The 13,544-nt window shown below is 36.4% G+C and overlaps 1 protein-coding gene across 11 annotated transcripts in view; it reads left to right on the top strand.

The window, feature by feature from the left end:
- The window catches only part of LOC134539163 (serine/threonine-protein kinase MARK2), a 282,821-nt gene that overhangs the window by 231,373 nt on the left and 37,904 nt on the right, over positions 1 to 13,544 (top strand). For all 11 annotated transcript variants that reach the window (XM_063380927.1, XM_063380930.1, XM_063380934.1 and 8 more), the window contains 3 exons: positions 394 to 506; positions 3,475 to 3,649; positions 10,105 to 10,293. In XM_063380927.1, the coding sequence (XP_063236997.1) occupies positions 394 to 506; positions 3,475 to 3,649; positions 10,105 to 10,293 (477 nt within the window). The remainder of the gene's footprint in view (positions 1 to 393; positions 507 to 3,474; positions 3,650 to 10,104; positions 10,294 to 13,544) is intronic.

Genomic DNA, 13,544 nt, shown 5'->3' with positions numbered 1-13,544 from the left:
TTTTCAGTTTCACAGATCTTATTTTCCTTAACAATTTTGGTTTAGCTGGAATTGGCTAAATTAAATTTTGAACTGGGATTGGCCAAACTGTTGATTTCAATGGTCATTCTATTTGTCAGGAATGTAGTTGCACTAAAAAGCTCTTTTTGTAATTTGTTTTTGTATCGTATAAATAAAATTTCTTAAAAAAAAAAACTATTAAGTGGGCAGACATTAGAAAATCTTCTCGTAAAAATTAAATCTTGGCTGTGTGTCTGCTTTTTTTTCTTTTCTATTTTTTTTTTTTTCCTCTGCATGTTACACGTTGCAGCAACAGCAAGCTGTAGTTCTGCTTGGTGTCGTGTTGGTGTTATTTTCCAAACCCTTCATTGTGCTTATTGTCACTTTTTCCAGAAGCTCTAGTCAGCATGGGCTACAATAGGAGTGAAATAGAAGACAGTCTGGCGAACGCAAAGTATGACGACGTGTTTGCCACATACCTCTTGCTCGGAAGAAAATCTTCGGATGTAAGTAATATGCTCTGCCTCTCTGTCTCACCGTTTTAATTTCCCACCTTCCTCTGTCGCTCTCTGATGTGTTGAAGTAAGTATTGGACCACCATGCTGCAAGTATGGAGCGAGGAGTGCATCTGTAAGACACTCTAATCATAATCCAAAGGACTTGGTTCGAATCCATGTCTGGCCATTGTGAGGTTTTCCGTAGTTTCCTGAAATTACTTCAGGCAGATGCCGAAATGGTTCAAAACTATCAGGCATGGATAGCAACAACACCATGTCAAGTTGCGATAAAATAGAAATAACATGCAAAATTAGTCAATACACCTTTAAACACAGAGATGCGAGTTAATATACCTTAAAGCACCAAAATGACACACAGATTTTTTTAAATTAATCAGCATTTTAACTAAAATTAACTCAGATCTTAAAAAACATCTTTCATTTATTAAATTCAATGAATATGTTCCATTCAGCATACATTTTGTATGAAAGTGTACCTATGTAAAATTCAGAAGAACAAATTAGTTAAGTGACTGGCATGTTTTACTGTTAAATCTCTCACCATAGTGTTTGATTACAATTTAAATTTGCATCTGTAATTTGTCTGAATATTTCTCAAGACAGTGTTTTTGTTCACCTATCAATATTTCTGACAGATCTCTTATAAATGACTCTTGGGAATATGAGTAAAATCCCATGTAAATAATGCTATTTTGCCATACATCTACACCCCGGAGGTTAACAACACAACGCCCATTTATCATGAAACAAATCAAAAACTTGCTCTTGTGGTATACAAAAATTATTTTTTGATGGGCAACATATACACAAACTAAAAAAAAAAATAAGAGAAATTTACTAAATATAGTTTAAAAAAAAAACAAAGTTTATTTAAATTAGATCCAAATGTGCATACCATAAACTAGCAGCACATGAAATAGCTAGAGTTGTATTTATAAAAGTATGGAAGATAGATACAGTGTTTTATTGCATTATCGTCGCACTGTTATTTTAGGGGGTAAAAATTTTGAGATTCTGAATTTTGTTAGATTCTGAGTGCTTTGTGTAGGTAGTTTCCACAGATAAAACATTGTATTTTAAAGTTGAAATCTAATATTTATTAAGATATTACAGCTTATTTATTTAATTAACAGAATTACAAAGTTGTCTGATGTATAAACTTTCTTTTAAAGACTTTTTAAACGTTATGACCTTTATCTGTATGTCTGTTTCGCCGCTGTGTACTGCTAATCAAAAAAAGCCAGCGCTAGTTGGTGTCATTATTGTTTGGTTATGTTGATTCCCGTCTAGAGCGCGCGCACATGGTCCCATATCGGTAGCTCGCTGATTGCATGCAACGCGTGCATTCTGTCTAGTTAACTACATTTGAGAGCACACACTATCTCATGGTCTGTACTATGATAGTTATACATTAGTTCCGGCTCACGTTTTCATTTTTCTATTTAAAGTTGAACAAAATGTTTTTGTGGTATGACTTATTAATTTAAATTGTTTTGTGTGATTTTGTATACTCTTATTTTTAAATTTACATACTCTCCATTAATAGGTTTTTTTATGAATAACTTTACCTCAGAAAAAATGCTTGTTTCGCATAAAAATCGCACCCCTACATTTCAAACTTGATTTTAGTATAAAATGTGCAATGATTATGCAATAATACATGGGAGTTAGATCTGATGTTGCATTTTGTATGCACCTAAATTTGCCAGAGTTGAGGTGCACATTTGGAAGATTTGAAAATTAATGCAGTGCAACATTGGGCCGTGCAACCGCAGAACTTGCACAGCACAACAACTGTGTGTCAAACTGATTCAGGGACTTGCATGGTGAATGGTCTTTGATTAAGGAACAACGTCCATCTCCGAATTAGTTAATTTTTCCAGATTGTTGAGCGTCGGCATAGTTTAACGGGAATCGCAAAAAAAAATAGTGAGTTGTAACTCGCCAGAAAACTGAAAACTTACTGAAATGAAATCTGAAGGGAACTAAGTAACGCGACCTGGTTGTGGTTGTAAAGGTCCATAGTCGGAATTTATGCGAGAAAATCCGGATGTGAGCAGCTTGTTTGGTGTGTGATAACTGAATCTGCTGAACCATAGAAGTTCGGGTTGAAGACCTTTCACTGTACACTCTGGTTTTGCTAGCCACCGTGAAAGACAATATTGATGGCTTAGAATGAAAACCTTGTATCTCATAAAATGCAAATGTTACAGCAGAGACAAAAAAAACAGTTTCTTTCGCGGCCCCCCCCCCCCCCTTCCTCCCTCCTCAATTAATGGTTGTACAATTAAATCTTTTATGTGATAGAAAGCAGTAGGATGCACATTTTATTTCTTTCAGCCAAACATTTTGTGAGATACAAGCAGGGCCGGTGCAATGTAAATTGGCGCCCTAGGCGAAAAACCATAATGTCGGACCCCCTTCCCTCCCACCCAGACACCCCAAAAAAAATTTTCCTTGCCTCAAAATACATCACGTAATCCTAAGATTTTGTCAACAATCAAATGTAAGCAGGCTTGTGTTTTTTTTTTACTTTTTTACTTATTACTATTAAAATTCATAAACAGGTCACCGTGGACTTTAAATAATTACTTATATCAATATAAACATTCCAAACTGTTTAAAAAAATCCATTTTCATGGAGTTTCAATAATCGTTAAACATATTATATCAGCTGTTGTGTGTCATGCTGCGCCGCCCCCCGGCTACTTGGCACCCTAGGCGGTTGCCTAGTTCGCCTGTATGGATGCGCCGGCCCTGGATACTAGGTTTTCCAGCCAAAAACATAAAAAAAAAAAAAAAAAAACGTATTTTCGTCCAAAAAAATTGAGATACAGGGGTTTTCATTCTAAGCCGTCGATGTACTACGATGTGAGGTGTTCTTGTAGGGAAGTGACTGCGCCGAGAGGTGCGACGGCTCGGTGTCTGGAGGGGCGGGGCGTGGCGTGTGTTGCAGCCGGAGAGCGACGGCTCGAGGTCGGGCAGCTCGTTGTCGCTGCGCAACATCCCGCCGGCCGCGACTTCCGGCAGCGCCCAGTCGCCCTCGCACGGCCACAGAGGGGTCCACCGCTCCATCTCCGCGACCAACGCCAAGCCCAGCCGGCGAGCGTCCTCGGGGGGCGAAACCTTGCGTGAGTCCCGACAGCAACAGCAAGGCACAGCAGCAGCAGGGGGTGGGCTGCTCTTCTTTTTCCCCTCCCCCCTCTCTCTCCCCTCCCCCCCTCTCTCTCTCTCCCTTCCTTCCTTCCGCAACCCTGCCTGCCGTGTACTGCCTGCAGCTGTTTGTGCATGGGTCAGTGGCGTAGCCAGGATTTGTGTATGGGGGGTGTTAAGAAGCCTGGGCCCCCCTTCCACCCGTATTAAAGCGGGGGTGGTCCGGGGGTCCTCCCCCGGGAAAATTTGGATTTTAAGGTGTAAAATAGTGCTATTTTAGCAGTTTTCGGTACTTAAATTAAAATATTGTAATGGTAAAATTTTTATTAATTTTAATATGAAATTTGTTTGAGTGATGAATAGGAAATAAATAAAAGATTTGGTGCTGGGGGGGGGGGGGGGGTGTGAACCCCTAAACCCCCCCCCCCCTCCCCTGGTTACGCCCCTGGCATGGGTACCTCGTCGCTTTGCATTGAGGAGGCTGGACCAAGGTTCTTTTCACTACAGGTCACTAGGAAAACTGGTTTTCTTGTGGGCGCGTAGGTCTGTCTGTAAGCGTCACACGTTTGTTTGCTGTACGTATCTAGGAGAATCGCAAATCATGATGAACCACCGATACAGTGAAAAAAAAATTTTTTTACTCCTATAATGCATCTTTTAATGTGCTGTGAACATCGGGGTGGATCCCAAAGGGGCCTAGAAAGCTAGGTCCTACCCTGGAATCAAAATGCTTCTCTCTAAGGGGTCCCGTTTGCACTGGCGAAATTGTAAACTGTGAAATGGGAATGATAAAACAATATCATGCGGGCCAATTTTGGGGTCCCTACAGATATTTGCCCCCTGATGATCAATAATTAAGTTTGCATCCTTGACGGGTTTACAAACATGCTTTAGTTAGGGCCTTAAATAGTTTTGATGTTTGGAGTCCATATTTACGGAGTTTACTGGCAACCCCGATACATTTGTATAAATTCACACTCCATAGCAACAAAAACTTGAATTTTTGTGTTGGCACTGTTTTGAAATTTCTTTTAAATGTTAACATACGTCTTCCTTATGTCCTTTGACACAGAACGTAAATAGAAATATCTTAAAAAAATAATTTTGTCTTCATACATTTTACATTATTTTTTTTTTTTGTTAATTAGTCTCACTTACAGGATTTTTCAGCAGACAATCTAGTGTGACTAAGGTGAGTGAATTACATATTCATTCATTTTTGTATAATATGCATTTACTGCCAGTAAACTCCACACCCTTTTTACGCCCATTTAAGTTGATATGAATTGCCACAAATGGACGTAATTTGGCCTCGCTGGTTCGTACGTACAACTCGGTCGTAAGGACAAATTTTGGAGAACCGTGAGTGTACGTAGAATCGAGGTTTCACTGTATTTGTAATCAGCATGATGTAATGGCTGAAATGCACAGTATTGCTGCAAGAACGTTGGTCCGGCATTGCTGTTGTAGATAACGTACAAATGTTTTTAAGCTTAAGTTGTAACTCCCACATTAAATTGTATTTCAGTGCCAAATAGGCTGTAATAAATCCTCTAATAATTTTAAACGTTTTTTTTTTACTTGCATTTTATCTATTTATTAATTTTAAGTTTTTGAACATTATTTTATTGTAAATTGATAGTTGTTATTTTTATGTTTTCTGTTGTTTAGTTTGTTGGTGGTAGTTCAAACAGCTTTATGATTTATTTTCCTGTATTTAATGTGAAGGTGTATTGCAGTTTTGTAAAAGCATGTGTGTATAAATTAATTAAAATACAGTAGAACCCCTGTCATACACTTTTCAACGGAGGGCACAAAAATGGTGTATGATGCGGGAAAGTGTATGAAAAGGGAATGGCAATAATGAAATTTTTTTCCAATCTAGCATACCAGCACAATGCCAGATTAAACATAAATACATATGTGTAAATAATTGCATTATATTAATGAAAGATATGAATTCATCATTATATTATACATATAATAAAACCACCAGAAATGTAAAATACAGTCCATAATCAAGTAAAGCTGACATGAGAATCAGTGGCCTTAAAAAATGTTATGAAGTCCTTTCTTGGAGGGGGGGAAAAATCACCAAGCCTAAATTAGAAATTAAAAAAATTAGGCTATTGTAAAAAAAATCTGAAATTTTTGCTTGTTTATTACATTTTACAAACAACTTTATGCAACAGAACAATTTTCAATAAAATTTTAACTTGAGAAACGTAAAATACAAAACAATCCAATTGTAAAAAAACAATAACAAACGGGTATATTCAGTTCAAAGATAAATGACTGCACAAAATATGAGATCCGTGCCTTGGTAAAGCACGTGCACCATTTTCATGATCATTTCTTGTTTGCGCCACTATTCTCGCCTGGTGCTGGCCATAGATGCTACTATCGAAGTGCACAGTCTTCCTGATACTATCCAAATCTATGGTGCGATAAAGTTATTTTCTTACGTTTGCAAATGTAAACAATGATCGTTTTTCAAAATAAAAGCATTAAAACGGAGTTTATAAGGAGGAATATAAAAAAAATTGTGAATTTTAGGACTTTTCCGCTTCGTAAAAACGTATGAAACGGGAAATTAATGGTTTTATAAGTGTATGTTCCAGGAAAGTAAACCATTGTAAATATAGTACTTTCGGCGGGACCGAAATTAATCGGTGTATGACACGGGAAAATGTATGAAACGGGAACGTATCATCGAGGTTCTACTGTAGTGTTATATCATAGTAACTTAGTGTGTTTGATTGAAACAGATGATTTATTCTGAAGTGTTCTTAGTAAAGTATAGATAGTTAAAATATCTGTAAATGTCTGCAAAAACGAATGTAAAATATATTTTCAAATTAACAGGCTTTTAAATTACAGTGACAAAACTGTTGGTGAAACCATTCTACTCATGCAACGACACAATAAATATTTAAATTCAATGTTCTGACTCTCAGTATACAAATTGACAATTATGATCCCTGTAAGAAAGGTCGTAATGGAATCTAGGTATTTACCTGACTAATCCATAAAATATTTAATTTGTAAAAAAATTTAATTTTCTTGTAAACTGTAAATAATGATTAATAGTGTTTTTTTTTTTTTTTGCTGTTTGCTAAATGCTTTTTTTTTTTTTTTTTTTTTTTTCCTTCTCTAATCTGCTCGCTTGATAGCCATATTGCACAGTTGGAGAGTCTTTCACTCAGAACGTGGCAATATATCAATGTAATATTTGAGTACACACAACCAAAATCTTTGTGCTACAGATGTGTAAGCACAATGTATATGCACCTTAATAATTGAAATGGACAAAATTTATTGCAGTTTTGTATTCAGAGGTTTAAATTTGTTAAATTTAAAATCACACTTAGTTTTAACTTAGGTTAGGAAAAAAAAAAAACCTCCTATCTCCCCTCCTATCTCCCCCTTACCCTATCTCCCCCTTACCCTATCTCCCCCTTACCTTCTCTCCCCCTTACCCTCTCTCCCCCTTACCCTCTCTCCCCCTTACCCTCTCTCCCCCTTACCCTCTCTCCCCCTTACTCTCTCTCCCCCTTACTCTCTCCCCCTTACCCCCTCTCCTTCCTCTCCTCTCTCCCTCTATCTCCCCCTCCTCTCCCTCTAAACTCATTCACGCCTTGATCGTCCGTCCTTTGAAATTGCTGGTTACCTGTATCCATTTATGGTGTCCTCAACCTTGTCTTGGAAGATAGCTTTTTGCCATCTGTCTAATCATGTTCTTTCCATCTGGCCTCCTGGGTACCTTTGCAGGTTGATGTACAATAGTTTTGACTTCAGTTTCTTAAGATCTCTTTATTGGTAGCCACAATTTCAGAAATGTTGCTGCATATTAATTAAATCTTGACAATGCTATGTCAACTTGATTACTAATTAAGGTTTCATGAAGTTTTGTCCTCATGCTCATTTTTCATCTTTTTCATTAATTTTTTTTTCGAGTATGTTTTTTAGTTGGTCTATAATAATTGTATTACGGATTCTGAATGTTTATTACTTTGGGTAATTAGTGTACGAGAAACTTAAAAGAACAGCATCTGATAGCTGCAAGCACGTAGTTAATTCAAGGATTAGAATTGCATGGGAAAATTACTGATTTTATTTACTATAGTTTCCAGCCTACAAAATGGGACAGAATACAAGTATCTGAAACTAAAACTAAAATTTGAAAATAAATTTGTTCCTTTATATAAGTTAAATGATGACAGCAGCATATGTTCCACCTGTTATACTGACTCTACGCTGTGTGTCAAGTATCATCACATAAGATGGCTGTCATTCTTTCATGCAAGGAAAGTAGCAGCTTTGAAATCTTCAGTCTTGCATAAAATTATCTTTTTATATGCTGGAAAATATGGTGGATTTTATTGGATATGATTTGACTTGGGTGTTTTTGGTACATAATTTTAAAAATCTCCACATACTTAATGCTATCCATTACTGACTTTAATTTTGACAACTCATTTTGTATTAGATTATTTATTTATTCTAAAACTATTTGTGGTAAAATTATTGTAAATAATGCCCAATGGTTAAATTTTGATTTTCCGTCTTAGGCTTTTCTTCAAATATTTAGTACTCTTTTGCTGTACCTTAAAAACATGTAAAGTTTTTACAAATGTTTTTTACTAGTCAGTTTATAAAGTTTTTAATCATATTATACTATTAGTTCCATTTTTTTATCTCTTCTTTCAATGGTGTTGACACTAGTCCTGTGATTTTAAATTAACAGTTGAATGACACACTATGTAAATTCTTGTTATTAATAAAGAATATGTTAATTTGGTAATGCTAAACATAACCTTCTTGGCTTCAAAATTTATATTTTAATCTTTTCAAATTATTCTAGGTACTTTTGTTTTATTCAGAAGTATTATAATGAAATCAAAGGTTGTGGTATGGTATGAAATAAACTGTTCTTATTAAAGTTTATTTGCCATTTTAGATATTGTTTAATTTATGATTTGTTTATTCATTTTTCTTCAGATGTAATTTTAATTCTTGTTACAGCGAAAAGTCTTTAATCCGACACCAGTCAAGCTGCTTGTGTTCAGCATTTTTCAGGCAGATGATGCCAGGTAGCATTTCTGCACTGTATTTTTTAGTTTGCTCAGAGTTTATTATCTTTGATGTCTGTTTTAGTAATGTTTCTGTTTTTTCTAGTACTTTACGATTCACTTTATTGTAATGATTGTTGTTCGAATAAGGGATCTTAATCATGGACGTTGAAACTTGGATTTTTAATCCCCGTACTGAAACCACTTATTATTAACTTTAGTTATGAAACACAGGTGAGAAGTCATTACTAACAGTTATTCCAAGTCTTAGATTGCTAGCGACACACAAAGTTTTGATCATCCAGTACTTCTGTCTGTCCTGTACTGTCCGTCCTGTACAATGGTTTCTTAGTCCATGCACAAATTTGATGTTTGCATTGACGTGCAATATTGTATCTTGTCTCTTCAAGTGTGGATTGGGGAAGAATGTGATCCAAGAAGTAGAAGGACACTCACTTGGTGCCGCGTAGTGTACCATACCAGCCGGTTCGTGAGCCGTGTGAACCTCAGCAATACCATCGGGCCTTCATCGTCAGCTTCAGGAGCTGCCAGCTGCACGATGCCTTGGAATTTATCCTCTAAGACTTTTCTTGCGCCATACGAGCGATGCCCTGGAATGGTCTCCGAATCCTCTTCGATATTTCGTACACTGTACGAGCCACATAAGGGTTGTGTTTTACACTGTTGTCATCTCTGTCGATGTGACCATTAAACCGCTGGGCGCTCATCAGTTACTCGGCACACTTGCTCTTAGTACTCGCGAGTCCACTCGACCATCTCCCGTCTATCGCCCGCATTGGATAGCACTCTCAACGAGCTTTGCCAACTACCCCGCTCAGTCGTCACGTGCATACTGAAACCCATTTAGCCGTCTTCCCCTCTTTAAGTCCATTAGTCTCTTGATATCACGTAATTTCCCCTCTGACGCCAGCGGTCACCCCTCTCGCTACGGAGTTTCGAGGAACTAAATCACGTTGCCACCACTGAGTTTGCTCGGACAACTTATACTATTCTAACCAACAAGTATAAAGTGTATCAATTATAAATTATTAATAATATAAGGACATGTACATCAGGTAATAATTACTAGTGCCAGACAAACTCGAGGTCCTGCCTAACATAATGTGGTCTACTTTCTATTAATTTGTTTTGGTTTTCCTGTTAGAACTAAATAGATGTTAAATATTCTGCCAAAATCATTAACTTTGCATGGGAATGGTTGAATGTGCTGGATTAAAGACTTTGTTAACTGCAGTAGGTTTTTAATTTTAATTAATTATTTTTGTTAGTAATTACAGATTTGCGTATTTTAAAGACCTGTGTGAATGTATGTTTCTACATGTTAGAATGTGTTGTTTTAGGAGTACCGTCGGGCACTCCGAATGCCACGAACCACAACCACACGCCAGCGAGCAATTTCAAACGGCAAAACACCGTTGATGCTGCCACCATCAAGGAGAACACTGCCAGGATCAGCATCAACTCGGCAGTGGCGGGTGTGCGGCCTGCCACCGCGAAGAACGCTGCCAACATTCCCATACTTGATACGAGTGAGTGTTGCGTTAGCATGGGCGTCGCAAGGATATATATTTTTTGGGGGGGACTTCAATTGATTTAGTTGTTTGAGGAAGAATATCCATCCCCTGTGGAAAAAGAGCGGGGGGGTCCGGGGGTCCTCCGCCGGGAAAATTTGGGGTTTGAAGGTGCAAAAAGGTGGTTTTTAGGCATTTTTCTTTCCTAAATATTCTAATTATAGTTGGTTGCACTATATAGTTTATTTTTTATAAGAAATATTTTCAGAGAACAAATTTTTAAAAACACAGTTAACATATCTGCTGGTGCTGTATCCACACAAAATCATTAATTTAAATATCAAGAGAAACTACGAAACTAAATATATTATTGGAGGGGACAAAATTGAAGACTTTTATTATTGGGGGAGACGTGTGTCGTCTCCCCCCCCCCCCACCCCCCCCCCCCCCCCTGGTTGCGACTAGTATAGCAGCTTGTATTATGTGCACTCTGCCTTTGCAAGGCCATGCCACACTGTCAAAAAAAATATTCTCCAGTATTTGACGGTAAATTTGGACGGATAACCTCAAATAGTTTTCAAATCATGTCACACTATCAAAGTTTATTTTTCGTCTTGAGTTACATGAAACTTTTAAATTTTATTCTCCTTTTTGAAATTAATGCATGACAGTGCTGTAAGGCATTTTAAACTTATTATTTTAGTACATTTATACATTTTTTTTTAACATGTATAAATTTAATTCACAGTAATATTTATTACATATGAAATAAATGTTCAGTAATATTTTTTAAGTTATAGATAACCTAATTTTATTTTTACACTAAATTTTTTCATATACAACATTCATATGAGCATTATTTAAGTTATTTCACTTCTAAAACCTTTTTTAATCTCCCATTTATTGTTTGCCATTTTATAGAATCGTTGTGATTTGAAATAGATACATTTCCGTTTTCGCTAAGCACGATTTTGGTTGGCCGATTGCATCCAGTATACTTTATAACTCTTCCTATATGCTATGAAAACAAAATATTATTTGTATTCTTTTCATCATAAGCATCACAAGTGGGGAAAAATAAACAAACATCATAACAACCATGGACTACAACATCACAAAACACAAACACTCCATTGAGATGGGCATTAAGAGAACTAATCATAATATTTTCAGCGGCATACAAATCAAGACTAAGAGTTGATCTTACACAATGTGATACAGTAGAACTAAAAAAACTAATATTCACATAGGCCTAGTACCTATAAGTCACAGATATCAAGAAAATGTTAGGAATTATGAGCGCTGGTCATGAAAGTCACTAAATAATATACGTGTGCGAAGCTTTGACTAGGAGAATAGGTCAAAGTTCTTTTTAATATTCCATTTGACTTCATCATAAATTGTGCTATTAATTTCATTTGAAGCTTTGATTGTGATACAAAGTTTCGTTTCTGATTGGAAGCTTTGCATTTGTTGCAAAGCTTTAAAACATTTGAAGCCTAAGATGTATTAAAAGTTTTAAGAAAATTTAATTTCTAGGCCATGAAAAATACCTGGAATTGGTTTACCAGGCATTTGTAGACACCTGCATACCTGCCAACCCTCCCGCTTTAGGCGGGAGACTCCCAATTTTATAACCTTTCTCCCGCCCTCCCGATTTGTCATTCAAATCTCCCGCTTTTTGGTTCTGTTTCTCTTGAAGTTTTTAATGCCGTAAATTTATAGTATTAATATGTTTGTACCATTTTTACGTACAAGCGTTTAGTAACTACGGTTCGTACCATAACGTGTGGTTATTTTAATAGCCTCAATGGCCACAATTGTCAGCTAAAACTCTTGGTTAAGCGTAGAAAGAAACGTAGTTATTTACGATAATTATGGGAGCTGTTTTGGTACACGTTCGTCATTGGTGTTTGTTAGCCAACCAGAAAAAGGTTTCATTTGTTTTCCAAGATGGCGTGTATTGTCAACATTGAAAACTGTGTTTTTGGTGGTGGTTTGAAATAAAGACGGACTGAATTAATGAGTTTATGATACCACTGTTTACATTCGTGCCCAAATTCGCTTCGGTGTGTAAGCCGCCTATGTGTGAATTGTTAGTTTGTGCCCGAACAAATTCGCCTTTGTCTGCGTCTGTGCTCACAGACGAAGTGTAGAGTTAGCATTATAGTCTTTGAATTTATTCAACGGTGTATGTCATAAAAATATTATTTTGTGAAGCAGTTGCGTGATGAGTATTTTTGTTTAGTTGTAGGTCTACTCCGCAATAGGGATTTAATGTAAATGGCGCTAAGTAAGCCTACAGTGAAGTATCTTGCTGTGTACAAGAAGACATTTAGTTACGAATTTCCGTGCATTCTGCAATCGAGGAAAGGTGAACATGCTGCATTTTGTAAAGTGGTAAATTTATATAATATATTGATAATGACATAGGACTTATTTAGGCATAGTAAATATCAAGAAACTTAAAGATGTTGATTGAAAATTGGGGAAAAAAATTTAACAATCTAGAATTAACTCATGTTAAATATGAGTAAATTTTAAATTTGTTTTTATATGGTGTGCACGTACTATGCCCTCTTTTTGTGGCCCTGTCTACCCTATATTTTGTAAATGGGAAAATCTTTCTCTTTTTAACTCTCCACAGTAGGCACGTGCAGACAATTCTTAAATATAGCAACAAGCCCAATAAAAATATTACAATTTCAACCAGCTGTTTTTTATAATTTTTACTTAGGAATATGCTTAAAAGCACTATTTTGCGTCTTCAAAACAAAATTTTCCCGGGGGAGAGCCCCCGGACCCCCCCCACTTTACTGGGGGAACAATTATTTACTACACTAAAAAACCTCCCTCTTTTGGACTGGCCAAAGTTGGCAGGTATGCACCTGATAAAAAAAATTCTTGGGGCGTGTAGTGAAGTAGTTGCAGTCAAAAATATTGATACAGCAAAGTTTGTTTACACCAATCAGCAATGTACATAACCATTTGTGCAAAAGTATGACAGTGACTGAAATTTGTTTTGATGGCCACTGACCATTTAAAAGAAGTTAGTGTGCAGATCAGCTCTTTGGATCGGTGAATTTCTGTTGCACAGCATTTTATTTTCTATTGTTACGGTATGTTGTGTAGTATTCATTTGGCGTAAGAATTAACTTTACTTTGAAATAATTCTTACTCTTTAGAATATATTTTCATAGTACAACATGATTCTTACAGTTACTACCAGTTAGATTATATAACGTTAAAATACAAAAAATAAAAAGGTA

This window comes from Bacillus rossius, chromosome 14 (genome assembly GCF_032445375.1).
Source record: "Bacillus rossius redtenbacheri isolate Brsri chromosome 14, Brsri_v3, whole genome shotgun sequence".
In the NCBI taxonomy this organism is placed as follows: Eukaryota; Metazoa; Arthropoda; class Insecta; order Phasmatodea; family Bacillidae; genus Bacillus; species Bacillus rossius.
Note: the sequence above shows the minus strand (reverse complement) of the source record. Positions and strands in the feature narration are given on the sequence as shown.